Consider the following 21,506-nt stretch of genomic DNA (forward strand, 5'->3'; position numbering starts at 1 on the left):
GTTATGTTTGGAGATAAACACATTTGAAACATCGTGCTGTCACTGTCATTCATTAGGAAATGACAAAGGCATGCCAGGACAAACGAGATGCAAAACAGAGTGCAATCAAATGTGAACTCTACAATATCAACGATGTTGGATTGCTGACCCTACAAATGAAATGCTGGCTATGTCCATCACAGACAGTTGGTTTGCATTTGTTTTTGATAGAATAGTCGTTTTTATTTTATATATTTTCAATGACTCAACTCAAAAAAAGAATATTATTTAGCAAGAAAAAAGATTATTTTTGAACAATCGACGCGGCGTTTCTGTCTGTGAACGTCACTTATCTATTTTTTCACATAAAAACAATATGATAAAGAGAACAAATGAAAACAAGTTTAATAACTTTTATTATTTATTTCTTCAAACTATACTAATGATACATAAGGCAAGACATATTTGGTATAACAACACTACGATACTCAAAGGCACTGCGGGGCGCCATCTACTTATCTACCCAACTTAGTTATTCATACAAATATTTATTTAATACTCGATAATGTCGATTTACAGTCGTTTTTACCGACAAAAGGACTTTGGAAAATTGTTCTGATTTAGTTGACGGCGTCTCCGTCATAGGTCCAAGTTAGTTGATAAACACGACTAAAAACCTTATTTATCAAGTCCAAAATAGCTGTACTACAACTATGCTATATACTACATGATATTTAAAAATAATCTTAACTAATCATTGGTTTGATCTCTCTGTCTTATTTGATGTGTTATGGAATAATCTTTATAGATTATTTAAAAATGGTAAGTTTTATTACCTTTTAGTTCTTTTTTTTACTTTATAAGTAGAATAATAAGGGGCAAAATATTCAAAGTGCTCGGAAAATAAGACAGAGTAACCAACTTAGACAACCAAAACTTTACCGTGTTACTAAAAACGTTGAATACGTCCGTTACTGTATACCGTGTTTTATTTTGCTATGACATTTCACTTAAAGACAAATGTATACTAATTTAGTCCTTAAAGCGTAATAAACTTAATAATATCAAAATAATAATTCTATAAAACACAAATCAAATTAAGATACTTGTAACTATGTCTTATAATAAAATACTTTAGTATTGAAAGGAGACAACATAAACATTGGTTGTTTCTATCCAACGTAAGATGTTGATATAAAAGAGAAATATAAAGGGGTGAACAGACATGAAAGGAGAATAGGGAGTGAATACAGCTATGCTCTCACAAAACTTCCGTCGATAGTGCATTCACTTCCTTATTAAATTATAATTATACGTATTTAATATTACCCTATCGCACACTGAGTACTGACAGAGGGTACGTTGTAAACTGATGTTTTGGTCCAAGGGCTGATTACTATTATTGATCCTTACATTTAAAAGTATATTGCAATTTCGAAGAGTAATTACTGTCAAATCCTAGTGGCACAAAACATCCTCGTAATATAATTTTATCTTTATTAATTTATGCCTCCAACTGTCAAACAATTTCTAAAAATATTTACTCGGTTTTTAGAAAATTTAATAAGTTATATTGAGATATAAAAAAAATATAGCGGCTTGGAGGCGCAGCTGCGAGCAAAAATTTGTTCTAAACACTACCGTATTTCGGTAAAAATAAAAATAAAAACACACATCACATTTTTATCCCCGAAAGGGAAGATATGGAACCAAGGCATCCACGTTTCGAGAATTTTAGAAAAAGCTGTCGTAAACGGGATATCCCAGTGTGCACCGACCCTTAATACATAATGTTATTTAAGTACTATTGCATGCACATGAATAATACAATATTATAGGCGACAGTCTAGTCTCTAGTAATCTGAAAACTAAATAATGCCATAGATATATATATTTAGACATGCCATTTAAAATTGTAGATATAGAGTTTTAAAATGGTGATTATGACGTGGAAAAACACGTAGAATTTTTAAAAGTCCTGTCGATCGGCGAACTAACTTACATAGCATTCTTTTGGTTAATACTTTAAACACAAATATTTAATGTTAAAATACAAAACAAAAACACCTACTAACATCTACTCACACATATACACTCTTGTTCTCGTTTCTCACATACATGCACACTATACTCTCATACAGTCAAGTAAACATTTATACTCACGTACTCTAACATATCCAAACGCACACACAGACACTCAAATATCCACGCATTTTTCATTCACGCACACAAACATTAAAGCTTAAAATTACTTTTTAAATAAAGAGCAAAATAATTTTAAAAAATCTACCTATTACGCTATAATGCATGCATGTTGAGCGTTCAGGCATTGTTTAACTTTTAGTTTTGGTTAAGAGCAATTTTGTATTCTATCGATATTGTCATTTAGTTTTAAGTAACAACATTATTTTATCGCATGCTGTGTTTACCTATAAGTTGGCTTGTTATTTTTAGTTAAGATTTATTTATAATAAGAAATGTAATAGCATGTAATATTGTAAAAGCCGTTGGTAGACCGAATCAAATAAATAAATAAAAAAATAAATAATTATAGGTTCGGTTGCCAATTCGTATTTTTTAAGTGTAAATACGTTAGAGTGAACGATATTTAAGGCGAGAAAGAAACTAAATTAAGGGCTATATTAACAGATTCAACTCAGTTCCGTTCTGAAGCACGATCAAGTTAGAACCAGCTTCTTAAGATAATGTCTGAACACATATCAATAACACCTCAAATGATATATTACGTCACAGTGTGTGACGGATTTTGACAGCTGATTTTTTTTATTAAACAGCATCGAGTTGGTTATGACAGGCGCGCAAACGACAACTCAAGTTTTGTTTATTAAATATTTCAATGCCTTAAGCGTCTACTTAAGAGTCTACTCAAAGGTGAGGTTCGTTTATTAATACAGAAATAATTACCAGATGGAGCTACTTAACTAAAGAACTCATAGAGTACTTAGTAGTTATAATTATTACGTATTTTTACCGATAATTTTACATTTAAATCGTTTCATCTGGTTATCACCCCAATTTAGTTTTCATATCTATCTATTCCTTGCATCCTATTCAACATGTTTTAATTTCATCTACAGTTACTAAATATTATAGTCTTATAGAACGTAATGGACGTTTTGCACTGCTCGTTAAAACATAAATCTATACTAAAATTACGCCTAAAGAGGTAAAGTTTGTTTGTTAGTTTAGAAGTGGGGAGAGGGGGGTTATCTTTATAACTACTGTTACGGTTTTGAATTTGTTTTTCACTAATATGAAGCTAATTGTCTGTGAGTACTATACGCTACTATTTATTGATGAACGAACATAAACGCGGGCGGGGCCACGAACAAAAACTATTGTAGAACACATTTAAACAATAACAAAGAACTATAAACAATGAAAAAGGACGATAACTAAAACCCGCAACGCGAACACCTGCTTTCATCAACCTTTATCTTGACTTCTTTTATATTCGCATGGCAAAATGACCAACCACACTGCACCTGGTGGTAAGTGGAGTGGGGTCTAGACATGAACGAACGATGGTTAACCCTCGCTAGCAACACAATAGTGCCGGCGTTTTTGAAACCGGATATACACATTCTGGGACGAGACACATCTTCATGGGTCACTAAAGCGGATTTTACTTTGTATACGGCGGTCGGTATCCGGGCGAGTACAAATATACTACCATAACAATTTAGACCATAATATTATTACTTTAAAGAACTATTGTAACGTATTGTTACTTCGTATAAGAAAAGGTTGATGAAAACAGACTTGATAACTACGAGAAGAGAAACAACCACAGAGTGACGTTATTAACGTAAAACTAAAAAAAGCAAGCTGAACACAGTTGACAGTGGACTCATTACTAAAATCAACGTCTGGTCAGATATATCCATGGAGATATTATCTACTAGGCTCAAGGACATATCTAAATATCTATATCTATGACATTTGATAAACTACGCGTAGTTCTAACGTATAGTATTTAAGTAGTAGATTTCCAATTAAACTATGATGGCCACCGGAGGCTAACCTGATGTTAGCTACTGGGCATTACAACTATCATAACTATAACATAAAAATAGAAAAACAATACCTTTCTATAAGTAATCTAGTGTATCCCAACTTGTGCATATTCACCAACATTAAGACATTAACGGCCACTGCTTTTTGGAAAAAGAATAACTCAATACTCCATCTGTAATAGTTAATTTCATACCTCGCTTTCATCTACGTGGCTTCGTTTTATTATTGGTGAAACGTAACTTCTAAGAGCTGTATTTGACAACGTAAGGTCACCATGTTGGTGAAAACGAACAGCATTTTCGTAGGATACACATCTCTAATCATGTAGTGAGCAAAGCAGATGTTTAAAAATAATATAAAATGTATTAACAAGAAACTAGGATTACCTGCGCCTCTGTTCGTATTAAAATTAACAACAACAATATCTCTAGTGTGAGTTTGCCTGTGACGGTGCAAAAGAGGTTATGAGAATTACACAAGATGACATTGTACGTTTGGGATTACGGCCCTTTGACTAAAGGGCTACCGAAAAGCGTACTAGTAAAGTTATGTTTTAAAAAATATTTAATACTTTGATGTTTTCCATTATAATTATTTTTAATATTATTACATTGCATTTTACATAAAGCTATTTAAGTAACATACTGCATAGATTATTATAACGATGATCAATAGCTCTATGTTAATTTTGGCAAAAACGAAACACAACAGTGACACTATTCGACCCTCCGATAGATAGCCAAAGTTCACGGATAAAGTATCCTTATCTATCTTAGTTTATAGTAACGATATAACTACCAAAAATAAGCATTCCAATTGATGGTAGATAATCTGTTAGTGGGATATTAAGACCGGCTGTTTTGGTGCTACCGTTAATACTATAAAAGTGGCAACATCGCTTAACATTTTCAATTGCAAGAACCCGTTTGGTACTTAACTGCGCTCGTCATGAGATGTCTGATGTTGTCTCATAGTGCACAATATTTGCACTAGTTATTTATTGACGTAGCATTTTTTCTTGCAGGGCAGCTGACAGTAGCATAAACACGATTTCAATGAAAGCACCTTCCACAGAGACCCCTGCAAGCCTGAGTCTTTTTAAAAGGGGGAACAAGATGTTTGTAGTGTGAGCAAACCCCACTCTTACCCTTCGCAGTTATGCATATATGGGTATATAAATAGTTAACAGTCAACTTCACACTAGAGTCACAGTGCATTTTAGTCTTAAATCTAAACAGCCATAATGAAATTTAAACATTTATAAATGTTTATTTTAATTATTAATCTACAAGCACCGGGTGCCAATTTCATTTGTGGATGTTAATCTATGGCGAGAAATATTTAAAAATAAGAAGTCTAGCGTAGGTCCAGTAGTAAAAAATGCAAGCCCAAATCTATTGATGTTTAATGAATCAGTATGTATATAGCGGTATACATTTGCATGTAGTTAGATAGCATTTTTACTTCTCGTAGATGTTGTCTCAAGCGACAACACTAGATTTGTTATTACGCCAAATATATCCGCAGCATTTCGCTTTTCATCCATGATTTTTTTTTATTTTGGTAGTTGGTATTTAGATTAGCACGCTTTAAGACGCTTTGCCCAGCAAAACGGTGCGACAGCCGTATTTTTGGAAGCAGGTTGCTCGAAATTTATAAAACATAGAGAAATAATTAAACACATGTATTTCTACAATAATGTTATCTTTACTTTGGTTGTTTCAAATATTGTATACTTAATGTGGATATTGTCTAATTAATTTCACAATAAAAAGGCCATGAAATTATTGATTCCGTACATCTCTTTCTAAAGTACACATCAATTGCTATTTGCAACTAATATTATTAAATAGACAATTTAATAAGGAATATTTTGGTCATGAAAATTACAAAAAAAATAAAAAATATTTTTAGAGAAATTATTGCATATTCAACGCCGTAACTTGTCTGTCGAAAATTCATGGAACGATTGCTCAAGACCGTTTGGCCCGAGGAAGGTCTCAAGTTGGGTGGGATGCTCGAGTTCAGTGAAGGAGCAGCATACGATACTAATGGAATCAGCACCCGGGTTAGTTATACTATTACTTAATTAAACTAATTTAATCCACACATTACCTAATTTCGTACAACATGCCGCTAAAGGATGATACTAATAATGTAGAATATAGCACATACTTACACGAGGACTACTCATCTAAAGAATAATGGATTTATATATTGTAATATAAAGCGCAGAATGCGAATGTACATCGTTATTATTTGCGAATGCGAGAATAATTTTACTTATTAAGGACATAAATATACGGTCACAAATATTAGTTTGATCGTGCGCTGATAAATATCCGGGATATAACATAAAGCCGATATTGAATAATTTCAATAAATTAATGGCAAATTACATGAATTGACTAATTTTTAGTTTATTCAAAACGAAATTCACTAAATTTATTACAATTTGCGAATGGGAAAAATGCGCAATTAGTGAATAAGAATGTAAATTCGATATTCGTTAAAGCACTAAAAGTTATATAATTACTAACACAAAATATTAATAATTAATATGAAATGCACTTAAATTAATATATTGTAGTGATGGGACCAGTAGTAGCTTAGAGAAATCTGATATTATATTGGAAGATAACAAATAATTGGTTAATTTGAACTTGGAGTTTGGATTTTATATCGGACAATACTTTTAAAAATACCAAATATATAAAATGTATCGTGTTTACTTTTTCAAGTTGTTCTAAACACAGCTTTGTTACTTATACATTAACTTAAATTTTAAAGCCGAATGACAAATGTAAATATAATATGTAAAAGGAAATCCTCAAGCTACCACTGGTGTCATCACATCTAAGCTAGATTTCACCAGATCCTAGTCTAATCATGAGGTATATCTAACTCTACTTATTGAAGGTGATTTGGTTTAATCAGCGTAGAAATTGGCGAACCTGATGGGCAATACTGCCACCGGCTCGGACTCTTCGGGTTTATCGATGTAGATGCTCCAAGTGCGCTTGTCCACGTCAAATATAGCTGGAAAACATTAAGAAAAACCATATAGTTTTAAAAAAGCGGCGATAGCCTAGTTGGGTGTGGAACGGACTGCCAAGACGAATGTCCGCAGGTTCAAATCCCAAGGGTAAGGGTGTGTATTCTTTGTGAATTTATCGTTCGCTTTGATGGTGAAGGAAAACATCGTGAGGAAACCTGCACATCTGAGAAGTTCTCTATAGGAATTTCGAAGGTGTATGAAGTCTACCAATCCGCACTAGGCCAGCGTGGTGGACTAAGGCCTAATCCCTCTCAGTAGTAGAGGAGGCCCGTGCTCAGCAGTGAGCAAGTATATAATACAGGGCTGATATTATTATTATTATTATTATATAGTTTAGCACCGGTAGTTTAGATCACTCATTCCCAAGGTGGTCCAGGTGGACCTGAGGGGTCCATGGGAGACTTGACGCGGGTCCAAGTTGTCGTGCCCAAAAATGGGGGTCCACAATTCGTAAGCGAGGGTCCACGAAAATTTATCTGGTTTGATAGTAAAGTCCAAAAATGTTGGCTTGAGTTCACCTAATATTGATAGGGGTTGTATGCGGCACGGTGACCCCAATATAACCCCTCGCCATGGTTGGGTGGTAGTTGTAAGGCATTTTCTCTGCGACATCTAAAAAAAGCCCACCGGAACCAGCAAAATCGTGAAAGGGGTCTTAGAGAAAAAAAAGTTTATGGAACCTCTGGTTTAGATGAAGTGAAGTGCTTTCATCTCTGAGAGGCACAATTTCACAGCCAACCCTAAATACTAGTTAATTATATCTAGCTTTAACTGTATAAAAATCTAGTGTCAAAACCTGCACATATTTGATTTCAAAGGTATGTTAATTTCATATTATCTATTAGCCAAGGTGGTGAACAAAAAGCTAATGATGTCAATAAAGCAGTAGATATATAATGTGTCATAATACTAATATAGAGCTAGAGCAGTGGCGAAGCGTGGATTTTTGCTGAGCGGGAGTCGCGGCGAACCCAAATTAACCGCCCCTAAACGCCGGGCGAAAGCAAATAAAAAGCCCATTACAACAAAACAAAAAAACCGCCACGTGACCACTAACTTCTTCCTTCCCTTCCGGGGCTCTGGTACATGTGAAAAATATTAAGTCCGCTTCTGTCATTCATAGTAGGCTACGTCACTGAGCTAAGGTAATTTTTAGTATATTTATTCGTTTGTGACAAGCCGATATAACGAATTGCGACTACGTATATTAAAATGAGTCGTAAACTCACCAGCGGCAATAGTCTTGATAAAGGCATCCTTCTCCTGGCTGAAGACTTGGAAATCCTTGCTGGTGGTGTCGGACAGAATGCTGCAGACATCTTCCTTTGAAGCCGGCGTTGGGTGGCTTCGAATGGCCTTCAGCCGGGAGTTGCTGCTCGCGATGATGGGGCCCGTTACTTCTGTCACCTTCAGGTGCTCGTACCTAGTAATAAAAGGTGAATATAGATGGCGCTGATAATAAGTTATTTCTTAGTCAATAAAGAAGGAAGGAATAGGAGCGTTGGTTTAAAAAATATATATGTATATATTAATCGGTACCTAATATGTTACGCGTGTATCCTGAAGGGATAGTATGCAAGGACATGATGTTTGTGGTTGTAACTTCATATTTATCATTCACTGGTTAGATTTTGGTCTAGTAATATTATTAAAGGCCGTTAACGTACCATGACATTGATGATTCTTGTAGTCTTCGATGTTTATGGGCCTATGACCACCACAAAAACTCAACGCTTACTTGCTTACCATACACTTACTTATTGCAATGCACCAGCGGGTCCTTATCAAACTTCCTGACGCCGATGATGGAGCGGTCCGCCTTTAGGTCGGGAGCCACCTCTACGTTGTAGATCTGCACGTCGCCCCACGCGTCAGACCACAGCATGTTGACGGAGAACCCGTTGCCGATGCCGAGCCCCTCGTCACGGAGAATCTTCTCAGCATTTCTGAAGTTCTTTGCTGTCAGCAGTTTCCTGGTGATGAATGTGCGAGCTGCCGAAAAGTTGGATTGTTAGGTTCACAAAGAATAGTAAGATTCCTTAATAGCAGAAGAAGAAATGCTTTAAATATTATGCAACAAGTGAAGGTAGTCTTGCATAATTTTCATCAAGCTCAAACCTAAATGAGATAATACTGTGAGCACCGTGAATTATTAATAACGGAGGAAAATTAAGCAAAACCACTGCCTATTTTTAGAGAATTTGTCAAACAAATTAATAATTTATTTATGGATTCGTGATTTTTTTTTTATTTTGTCCGCCAGCCGCTTGGAATAATTTAACCTACCCATGGGGGGCAAAAAACACCGTAGGTTAGAAAAACCTGGTATAGGGGATCTACACAAAATTTACTTCACTTGCAGATCGTTATAATGAAACTATATAGGAAAATTAAGCATGACGAATACTAGAACATAATATTATTCTAAACCGAGTTGTGCGCTCACGTGTATTGCCAGGTTTGAGAAGTAGCGGGCTGAGGGTGTTGATGGAGAACACTAGCCCGTTCTGGTTGAAGCCCATGGTGTATCCGGGCATCTGTCCTGCGTAGCACAGGGACGTGAATCGCTCTTCCACTGCCTGAGAACAAAAAAGACTACTAGTTATACTAACACTAATATATAAATTTGCATGCTGTGGTCTCCTACTTAATTGAAGAGGCACATCACATTGTTAATTGTACAAATATAACGACATTGTAATTATTATATGCTGTGTATCCTTTGTTGGAGGTCCTTAAATAAATAAACACTTACTACACATGTATAAATCGAATCATTCCTAGCCGAATTTTGGCAACAGCAGCCAATCTCAACCGAGATCAGCCAGGTATGGAGGAGATTTTATAATAGGTATACAAGAGTCTGCGCAATATACTGGTGCGCCCCCTTTTCTCTCATGTTCTAGTGAGACGGCAATGCGACAGAAATCTGGCGCTGGACCAACACCTTCACGTGCTTTCCGAGGCACAGGGGTATTATGATAGTATGCTACTACTACGGGACTGAGTAATTTTTAATTAACTATACATAATTTTAGAGACAGAAAATTTTTGAGTTTATCGGAATTTGCAATACCTCTCTGTCAATTACTTATAGTAATTGTTTACTACATACTTGTTGTAATTATTATTCTCGGAATTGATGCTTTAATTTTTTGGGTGTAAATTACTTATTTTAATTTTCAACAGATTCTTTTGAATAGATGTCTAGTTACTGTTAGCACATACAAGATTTTTTACACCAATTATTTGTCCTTATTTTTTTATTGTAAAATCCTCATTAATAATAGTTATTCAGTTGGTATCTCACCCCGTGTTCCCTGTCTTCCTTAGTGGGGATTATGTGAGCTGACATGATGTAGAAATGGTTCAGTATCTCCGTGGCGGCGTCTTCCGTGTGTCCCAGGATGATCTGGAAACGGTTGATAATGGCTCATTAAGAAATTGTAAATTAATTATTTTGAACATTACATTTTTTAAGTATATACCTATTATTGGGATGTGGGAATTATGAAATATTATTTAAGTAAGTACTATATTAAGTTGTAATCTACAAAAATAAACTAAAACTTTATCAATGCTTTGGTGCAACGCGAAAAACGTCTGACCAGGGGGTCTAGACAAAAACCCTTTTCTGTTAGCGTTCACGCTTACGGAAAGTTCAAAATGTATGAAAATAACATATGCTGAAGAGAAGTCACGTGACTGCTGCAAAAATTGGTAGACAAAAATTTTCAATTCGGCATTCGGAAAGAAACGTTAACGTTAGCGTGACTAATAAACAGTCCATAGAGAAATGAAACATACAAATGGTAGACAAATGTCATTTTTGACAACTGAAACTGCTATTTAGCGTCACCGATTCACGTTTTATTTATCAACAGTTGTAGACCTCACGCTACGGTATTCGTCAACTGGAAAATTAGTGAAATATTCTTTTTTTACATCATTATGCATAGTTTAAAACTATTGTGGGCCGCTAATAACGAAACACATTGTCAGAGACGAACAAGAATATATCGCTGCGAAATGAAGAAAATTGTAATTTTGCAGGAATTGGAATTTAACAATCGTTTTCGATTAAGTAAAGAATGTTTTAGTCTGATTGAAGACGTCTATGTGATGATCTTCCATACATAATAATAATAAAAAGAAAGTTCTCATTTGAAAAAGTATTATAATACCTGTGCATAAATGCTTTATAAGAAAGCATTACAAAACAACAACAAAAAAATACCATTTCCACCTACAGAGTGTAACAATTTTATTATGCTTATATTTTCAATTTATTTATTATTATTTTATTATTTATATTTAGGTATACAACAATATTCATAAAAGTACAGCTTTAAACCACAAAACCACATTTTGCATAGCTTGCATATAGGTACTCGATATTCCAAATCTGGCAATCTCGCGCCAAAATTAATGCAAACTACAAGATGGACGATTGCATTTGACAATCTCTCACGCTATACCATAGACTAACTAATAGAATTCGGCGCGACTAAGCGTGAAAACCTGCGGAATGGGCGGCTAGCGTACAATGTGTACTTTGTCTACCGATTTAGTCACGTTGACGTTTAAGCGTTAGCGTTTTACGATTAGGCGTTAGGGAGTACGGTTAACGTCACGCTTGGCTTTTGTCTAGGCCCCCAGATTTCGAAGGAAATTTTATTTAAATTTTAAGCAAAAACCTAGTAAACTAATGGAATAAAAAAACATTACTGTTTGCTAGAAAAATTTATGCAAATGTATAAATTTAAAGTTCATAAAAACATATACTGCCTGACTGCCTCGGTGGCGTAGTTGTATTGCCTGTCCGGTACAATAGCGCTCTGAGGTCCTGGGTTCGAATCCCCGGTCGGGCAAAGTGATATTTGGGTTTTTCTGCTCAGTATCAGCCCGGAGTCTGGAATTTGTGCCCGATATGGCGATAGGCTCGCCCCCTATCACATCATGGGACGGAACATACTTGGCGAAAAGTGGGTGCCCTAGTTGCGCCTCTGCATACCCCTTCGGGGATAAAATGCGTGATATTATGTATGTATGTATGTAAAAACATATACGAACAGTGTCGCCTATATCCGACAGATACCCACATTGTGTTCGTTTTTGAAAGCGACGGAGCTGCAGCCGCCGGTGTCATTTCGAGGTACATGGTTGTCGTTGATCGTCAGGATTATGTCGTCCAGTTGTAGCAGAAACAGCTGGGGAATAGACAAAATGCATGTTGTAATACGCTCATTCCTCATGAATCTCACATATTTCGACCACAAAGTCAACTCTTTTTGGCAGTGCGTGTTAAATACGTGGTGTGCATTGTGCAAGTTTCATCCCAGTGAGTGATCGAATCAATGCTGACGCATCTATACTATTAAAGCTGAAGTGTTTGATTATTTGAACGCGTTAATCTCCGGAACTACTGGTTCTAATTAAAATAATCTTTTAGTGTTGGACAGCGTATTATCGAAGAATAATAATAATATAATAATATCAGCCCTGTATTATATACTTGCCCACTGCTGAGCACGGGCCTCCTCTACTACTGAGAGGGATTAGGCCTTAGTCCACCACGCTGGCCTAGTGCGGATTGGTAGACTTCACACACCTTCGAAATTCCTATAGAGAACTTCTCGGATGTGCAGGTTTCCTCACGATGTTTTCCTTCACCGTTAAAGCGAACAATAAATTCACAAAGAATACACACATGATTTTTTTTTAGAAAAGTCGGAGGTGTGTGCCCTTGGGATTTGAACCTGCGGACATTCGTCTTGGCAGACCGTTCCACACCCAACTAGGCTATCGCCGCATTCTTATTATCGAAGAATGCTATAGGTTAAAATCACGTTATGACCAATAGAAGTGGAGCATCAATGAAATATTTAAAATAAACGGTGAAGATATATTGTTTTTGAAAGCTTCCGTTGCGTGCGCTGCGTAAACGGTTAAAGCTACGCAACAATTATGTATGATGGAATTGTTCCCCTTAAAAAGTTCTAAAAATATATTATAAAACAAAGTCCCCTGCCGCATCTATCAACCTATCTGAACGCTATAAAGTTCAAAGATACTGAACGGATTTCGATAAAATTTGGTATGGAGATACTCTGAAACTCTGAAAAGGATATGAGCTACTTTCTATTTCGGTAAAATATATAGTGGGGCTTTTATCCTATATAATTTGCTGGTTGTAGTATATATCCGCGCGGAGAGTGGCCACCGTACACAAATATTAAAATCCGCCATCCACGTTTGTGTCACATTCCGGGATCAGCCTGTATATATCGGGTTCCAATAGGCCGGCTTAATTCTGTCGAGTAATAATCTCTCGTCAGACATTCTATTGGACCCCACTCTACTCTTACTATCAGGGGCAGTGAGGGCATATTGTCGTGCCGTATAAAAAAAAATCTTAGACACGGGCGAAGCAGCGACCAAAATCTAGTCTTACGTACAATAATTTAAATAAAATGAGTTAATTAATGATCATCGTTTCGCAGATGAGTTAATTGTAATAAATTAACCTTTGCATGTTTCACTTAACAATAACAAACGATTGAAACAATAATCTAGCTCATTTCGATTGTCCTACGCCTATTGTTCTAAAGAATAATATTTAATATATCATGGCATTATGCAAGGTCACCTTTGCATATTACAAAAGAAATTGATAGACAATTGAAGGTTGAAGTCATTAACACATGTATAATACTACTTAGTTATAAATGTCTAACATTCGCGTAAACATAAGAAAACTACTTAGTTACTAGTCGTGACTCTTTATTACCTTAACAGTTTTATCTTCTTTGTATATCTCGTGGGATATCACCAAACGGAGCCCTCGGTAGGGTGTAAAACATTTTATTAATGTTTATACGAATGCAGGACATATTACAGTTAATCCGGTATGCACTATGCATTGCCTCTAAATATGCATAATAGAATAAAGAATCACGTATAAGCTGTTAGTTTTGCCAAGAAATCGGATCAGGGAGTTGCTATTTGGTGTTCTTAGGTTAATATTGCTAACACAAATCACTCACGTACTAAAAAAGCGGTGATAGCCTAGTTGGTCGTGGAACGGGCTGCCGAGACGAATGTTCGCAGTTTCAAAAACCTAATCTCTCTCAGTAGTAGAGGAGTCCCGTGCCCAACAGTGGGACAATATATAATGATGAAATCACTTACGTGATGGAAAGCCACGTTGGCACCCTCGGCGACACCCTGGATCTCCTTTACGTAGTAGGGGAACCGTTTCTTCATGTTCGCCAACGTCTTCTCATACGCTTGCCGGCCAGCGTCGGTCTTGTACTCCCGCTCCAGTTGGCGCAGCGTCTCGGAGGTAGCGATGTAGGTCTTGATGAGGGCGCCTAAGGTGCGGCCCTGGAAGCATTATTATAGTCAATGAAATGTTGGGCATGGATGTCCTAGTGTGTCCATAGTCTCACGAACCTATTGAGCTGTTCCGTTCTCCGAGATTACTAAATAAATACTGATTACCCAAAATGGTATTTAAATTCAGGATCTCAGGATTATTACAGATGAAATACGCTAAGAGCAATGAAGTCGTTGGTAACAGTAATTATTTTAAAAGGTTGAACCTTTATGATCTATCACTCTTGTCTCATCCTTGCAGGGTTAAAAGCATACCAGACATATCATATCTTCCTCATATTTAAAGGAGAGGGGTTAATAAAGAGTTATGGATCTCCGGTGACTTTTTGACAGTCAGTAGGTACGTGGTGTCAGTTGAGTGGAATCGAGAAAACGGTGACGATTGTCGAGAGAGTCTGAACCTCAACAACAATTACCGCCTTGCCGGTTCGCACACAGTTCTTCGAGCAAGTTACGCTGACAAGGAATTTTGTACCTTGAAGTCTGTATACATAAGAATTCCTGCGCCTCAAAACATCACTGATAAGCTTATTTAACGAAAAGACGTTAAATGAATTTTGTTATGTTTTTGGCATTATGTAAGAGTTTGTAAACGATCGTTATTTCAAAGGTAATAATTGTCCAGCATCCTTACTATGTTACTTATTATGTTATTCATTGCATCGAGTATCTGAATCACGAATATTATTTTACAAATAGTTAGAAATGGTACTTCAAATTTTAGTTAAGATGACTTATTTGTGATTAGTGGCGTAATTACATCGTATAGGGCCTAACTATACAGGTCAATTTTATAGACGGTGCTAACGGCAGCTTAGCCGCTGGAGCTATTAGAAAATTTTCTTAAGAGGCTGTCCATCAATTTTTTTAATTAAGATCTGCATTCACAGATTTGGAAAAGTATAGATATTGATTACTTTATCAAAACATAAGCACACATTGCTATGAAATTGTTGATTGTTTACAAAGCGCATACAGGCTGGACCAAATCTGTCTACAACCGAATTCCTTGGAAGGATATCGTGAGGACGCCTTACAGTTTTATTATTCCCAACACAGGTGTAGTCCAGCATAGTACAACACAACACATTAATATAAACCCGGCACCACACTGTCGTCTCACCACGTCGAATCCGACATCGTAGTGCGAACCGCGCACGTATATGACGGGCACCGACTGTCGCCGGCTCTGCAGCCGCTCGCTCATCACGTATCCTGGAAAAGGCGGGTTTATCATTAATATGGCTGAAGAAAGGATAATGAAACCAATGAATTCGCCTCTGGATAATAACTGACAGTGTGCCGTTCCTATGATAATATGAGATAATGATTGAAACTGGCGTCGAGTACAATTTATTTTCTAAGGTACGCAGTTGTATCCTAAATAGAGAGAATGACAAATGGTGTGTCTTGATTCTATTAACCGATCGTTGTAACAATTTCACGTTTTACTTGTTTTAATAAAAAACAATCACATGTTACCGAATATATTTATTGAGTTAGTACAGAGCTAAAGTGATCTTTGGATAATTTTCTTTAGTTTTGCTGAAATTTTTGGAGTTGGGCCACCTATAAAAGCTCAAAGGGCTACCTGTAAAAGTTCAGCGGACCGCAGGTTGAGTACATGTGGTCTAATTTAATGCCGCTATAATTCAAACTGCACGAAGTTGTTTTAAACATTATTTAAAAATTAAACATTTTAAAACGGTTACTTACTTCCCGCTACGCCCCGCAATGTCATAATTACAATGCAATGCTAACGCCTAATTGAATAATATAACTGTAAAAACCATATAAACCGAGGTCAGAGTATAGGTCGATTATCGAAAGCGCGTACAACACATTCACAAGCTGCGCGCGCGTTGTATCAGTGAATGAACATACGTCAGTCGCCATGAGGGCGCATGGCTCACGTGGGGCTCACGCATCAACCTCGAAAAATAGAGGGTGACGTTTTGTTGACATCTATGTATATGTTGTTACGGGTTGCCATGAAAGCAAATAAAGAACCTGCCCAAGTAATACATTTATTACTTTCTCACTAACTAATAACAAATTAAACTATGACTACGAACTAGGTTTAAATCTATATAACTAAAATTGGACGCCAGGAGAGTTTTTATTTCTCGGCAACGGAACTCTGCCAAAACCAAGACCCGACCAGCAGGGTGTCTCAGGGATGTAATTAGTGATGAACCTCACATAAAGGGGCATGTCTTAACTCTAAAACAAGTGAAAACATATTTTAGCTCTTCAGTTAACTATTTCAGCTCACCAGCCTTATTAACAAAAACATATAAACTCGCCCCCACTGTGTACAACACATTAATTATATTAAACTCAAAACATATTCCAACTATCAAGCAACGCACTAAACTATTATGCAATCTCGGTATAATTAAATGTACCGGTAAACACTGCGGGACGTTACACGTCATTCACACGCCAATGTGCTCCCGATAATGTCCGGAAGGTCATTCCTAATTTCGTCACTCGAAGTTAAAATACTTAATTAAAAAAAACATTAAAAGCCTGCTACTCGTTTGAGTGGATTTGAACTCGGGTGTCAAGATTTCTACAGACCTTTGCAAATACCACCGAGCCAATAGCTCATTACAGGCATCTAACAAAACTTTTTATTAGTTAAGGTGCACTCTCTAAGATTTTCAATGCTTATACTTTGCTATGTGAACCTACCCGTCATTATAAAATAATAATATTATAACAATGTCACTTCGATTACAATATTTTTTTTTTACATACTGTGTATAATTATATTGGTGTGAGTACCTAAAACGTGTCAACTTTAGTTAATATATCTATAATGAACTTATTACAAATATCATGGGGTGGAAGATCCAACGCATTTTTTTTATACCGGCATGAAAGAGTGACCCTACTGCACCTGATGGTAAGTAGAGTGGGGTCCAATAGAATGTCAACTGACGACTAATTATTACCCCGCGACCATCGACACAATTATGCCGGCTTGTTAGAACCGGATATACACAGGCCGCTCCCAGAACGCGACACGCTTACATGGGCCACTATGGTTTTAACACCTTGTGTACGGTGGTCGCTATCTGGGCGGATATAAAATATATCCTGCCACCAACCAAACCTGCTAGGAAATCGTTAAGGTTATCCAATTTACTCATATCCCCATATGCTCCATATGCTCCATATAAAGACATAAATATAAAATACATAATATGTATTTTTGGTATATATTTGTAAGACAGGTAGGCCTTGAACATTGTACATTAATTATTTACTTAGTCATTTAAATAATAGAATAAATTAAAATTATATTATGTTAAATATTACGACGAAAATAAATGATTATACATTGTATGTGTATATTTATTTAGTACTTAAATGTATGAGAAAAATATTTCGTTTCCAACATTAAGACATTAAAATTATTTTTATTTATATTTTTAAGTTTTGGCTGGGAAAATTTTTTACAGCAGTCAGTTTTCAGTGGTGGTTTAGGAAACCTGGAGCTACGTCGTAGATACTCCATACAATCTACAGTAGTTCTGGAGTCCACTGAAAAGCTCCGGATATTGCACGTAATTTTACATGTAATAAGTCTATATATTAGATACTGTTCAGGCAAGTGTTGGAATACTACCCAATGCAATGTAGGTACAGTCAGTTACAAAAGTAGCTGAATAAATTCAAAATTTCAAAGCGCCTTTAAATTTTTGTGTTCTTATCAATTATAATCGTTCTATTCGCTGCAAATAAACCTCAAAACGTTTACTGTATTTTAGATAAAGAAAAATAATACATATCGATAAACGCCAACGCGCTTTGAAATTTTTAATTTTGTTATTCTAATTTTGTGGCTGTCTGTACAAACAAATTCAAACTGAGTGTATATGCGGGTAACATTAATAATATAGTAATAATAATATCAGCCCTGTATTATATACTGCCCCACTGCTGAGCACGGGCCTCCTCTACTACTGAGAGGGATTAGACCTTAGTCCACCACGCTGGCCTAGTGCGGATTGGTAGACTTCACCTAGACCTGCACACCTTCGTAATTCCTATAGAGAACTTCTCAGATGTGCAGGTTTCCTCACGATGTTTTCCTTCCCTGTTAAAGCGAACGATAGATTTACAAAGAATACACACATGATTTTTTAGAAAAGTCAGAGGTGTGTGCTCTTGGGATTTGAACCTGCGGACATTCGTCATGGCAGTCCGTTCCACACCCAACTAGGCTATCGCCGTATGGGTAACATTAATTAGTAATGAATTACAAAGTTTATAAAGTAATTACTATCGAACATCTTTTTAATCTATATATTCATTTGGGGCACATATTTCCTTTTGGTAAAGAATAAGGTCAGAGTGAGGAGGGAAACGACACGCAGAGCTTTGCTTTGATATTAATGCTGCCCATCGTTGTTAACTTATTACGCAATACTGGAGTGACTGTTTCTCGTTTCTGTGGACGATCCGCTGTATGGTGTTAGTTCATTCGGCAATAAGTATTAGTTATAGCTTACTTATATTTTACACCGATAAAAATAATAAATCATTTACATTCCAATTAAATATTTAATGAAATAATTTGAACTAATTAAATATTTTACGACATGACTTCTAAAAAGCGTTATTGTAGTATTAATTAAATAGCTAAAATAGCAGGTTTGACGCAGTTCGCATAACTTAAACCGTTACTAATATCAGTTACACGTTTTGTCTGATATTGTTTTTGTAAAAATCAACACTATTTTACGTATTTATATTTCGTTTGGTATCAAAAATGTATTTTGTTACTGTTCTGTAATGTTTTGTGAGTAAGATTATATCGAACTAGTTCCCTGGATAATGGATAAAGCTATTACTTTTAATCTACGATTGGTAGACATGTGCGCCAAATTACGTGTAAATAAATTTTGCGGGTAATGGTATATCTATTTTTAGCGGAACTCCGCACGCGTTAAAGTCTTTACTAATAAGTGTCGCGTGGCGATTTTTGTCAGAGTAAAAGACTTTATAAAAATATTTAATAGTGCATTTTGTTTATTAGACCTCTGAATTCATTTATGGTCTATGTTGCTGCTTATAAAAAATAACAAAAAAATTTCGTTCTTCGAACGAACGTTATGAACTTGTTATTTTATTATAATTTGCTAAAATGTTGTTAAATATTATATAAACATACTTACATAATATAAATATTAGCTCCCATAATGCGTAGCTTGAGTACATTCAAATAAAATATTTGTTTATAAACAGTAAATTTTATTGGGTATAACTAGAAGTCTTCGTTAATGAACTCTTAAGTTGGTAGACCGTGACCGTGTGGTACGTCCATGTAATAAGCACTATATTCACATCTCTTAACAATAACACCCACCAAATATGCGCACAGGTTACAATAAATACAGCCCTATTTGTATTACGTTGAAGAGTGATTGTTGCATAGCTTATCACACACTAAAATGGCAATCGCTAATACGTCTACAAAAAGATTTGCAAATTGCACAAAGGCGTCGAGTTGCGGATGCAAGTGTCGCCGGAGCATTAAGGCGAGCACACAATGCAAATTTAACGAAAATTGACATGTCACATGTAGTATAAAGCAGGATACTATCACGTCTTCAAAACGGATTCGAGAATAATCCAATCGCGACAAGTCATCTGTGAGCGTATGAGATGAACGGTACACTGGTTGGTTCATTTTTTGATCGATCCAAAGTTAGTGGTTGGGATTATTCATTGAAATCAACCGTTAACTGTTTTTCTGTGATTAATAACTCAACAATTTTGCGTTTTAATTTCTGCCTTGCAAATTATTTAACGTGTGCAAGGCGACAATCACTCATTAAACAATGATTAGTAATCCTTATTAGTATAATTGTAATAATTTATTGGAACGAAAATTTACAACAAAATAATAACAAACATGTCTTGTACAAGATCGATAAACTTTATACATTCGCTCCATGGCTGACATTCTTATATCCGTGGTTCGCTTCTCAAATTGTTCGTCACGTCATTTAGTTCTAAAAGTTATTAATAACATTAAAATAAAACTGTTTGGGGATTTTAATGCGGATTTTATATTATAATTTTCTCTCACGACGTTTGGAGACTTTGCAGCCTTCGTGGTCCCGGGGGAGGCGACTGAGTTGTAAGTCCGAAAAGTCATAGTTACAATATACGCTTACATTTTACAAATATACAAAATATTCAATTTTCTTCTTTGGCTGCTGACGGTCCGATGTACGTAGTATTTAGTTATTAATACAATTAACTCTAGACAGTACAGGCTTTCTTGCACCGAGTTTTTGTAAACAGGCCGTCATAATTTTTATTGATTGGCAAAGGATAATGATCTCTCTTCCGTCGATACGCTATGTGGACCCAACCTTACTTACAATCGGCATTAGGGTCATTTTGCGGTATCAATAAACAAACATAAATCTGTTCCTGAGGCGACACTGTCATTATGCCACCCGGCATTGTCAAGTACTTGCACTCATCATTCCTCAATACATCACTTATCCTCAAGGAAATTGTCATTTCGCATTGTAGTCACTGAACGCCACTGCGCAGTGCGCGCCACTGTGTCAATGTGAGGGCACAATAATTGCATGCAGTGGTTCTACTGTTTGAAAGAACCGGCTACTTGTTGAACAACGTTAATAATTCTCTTCCGCAATATTACGTAGCATAGATGTCCTTGATAGAAGTCAAATAGCGGTTCAAAAATTATGAAATACATCAATACTTTGAACCGTCACTCTAGTATAGCTCTGCTTTTGGCGCGGTCTTTTATTGTATATTATTAAACAGGAAGATAAATATAATTTGGAAATAATTTATTTCAAACATGGAAATCTTTACCGGAAATAGAGTTTAGGAAACAGTTTTGTGCAGATTGCACGCGTAGCATTCGCGAGGAAGCGTCGGGGCTGTACCGATTATAATAGCAGTGCTGGATATTCAGCCTTTGCGCACGTTCCATCCCATCACGCAGTCACGACACTCTGCGGGAAGTGTAAGT

General features: G+C 36.1%; 1 protein-coding gene across 3 annotated transcripts in view; it reads right to left on the reverse strand.

Annotated features, from left to right (window-relative positions):
* Positions 1-387: 387 nt before the first annotated feature.
* Positions 388-21,506, reverse strand: part of LOC115441423 — a 59,859-nt gene continuing 38,740 nt past the window's right edge. For all 3 annotated transcript variants that reach the window (XM_030166207.2, XM_030166204.2, XM_030166205.2), the window contains exons 2-9: positions 15,597-15,688; positions 14,267-14,461; positions 12,178-12,285; positions 10,386-10,487; positions 9,522-9,654; positions 8,833-9,067; positions 8,305-8,498; positions 388-7,056 (exon numbers count right to left, since the gene is read on the reverse strand). In XM_030166207.2, coding sequence (XP_030022067.1) covers positions 6,947-7,056; positions 8,305-8,498; positions 8,833-9,067; positions 9,522-9,654; positions 10,386-10,487; positions 12,178-12,285; positions 14,267-14,461; positions 15,597-15,688 — 1,169 coding nt within the window. In that variant the 3' untranslated portion in view covers positions 388-6,946. The remainder of the gene's footprint in view (positions 7,057-8,304; positions 8,499-8,832; positions 9,068-9,521; positions 9,655-10,385; positions 10,488-12,177; positions 12,286-14,266; positions 14,462-15,596; positions 15,689-21,506) is intronic.

The sequence above is a fragment of the Manduca sexta genome, chromosome 27 (genome assembly GCF_014839805.1).
Source record: "Manduca sexta isolate Smith_Timp_Sample1 chromosome 27, JHU_Msex_v1.0, whole genome shotgun sequence".
In the NCBI taxonomy this organism is placed as follows: Eukaryota; Metazoa; Arthropoda; class Insecta; order Lepidoptera; family Sphingidae; genus Manduca; species Manduca sexta.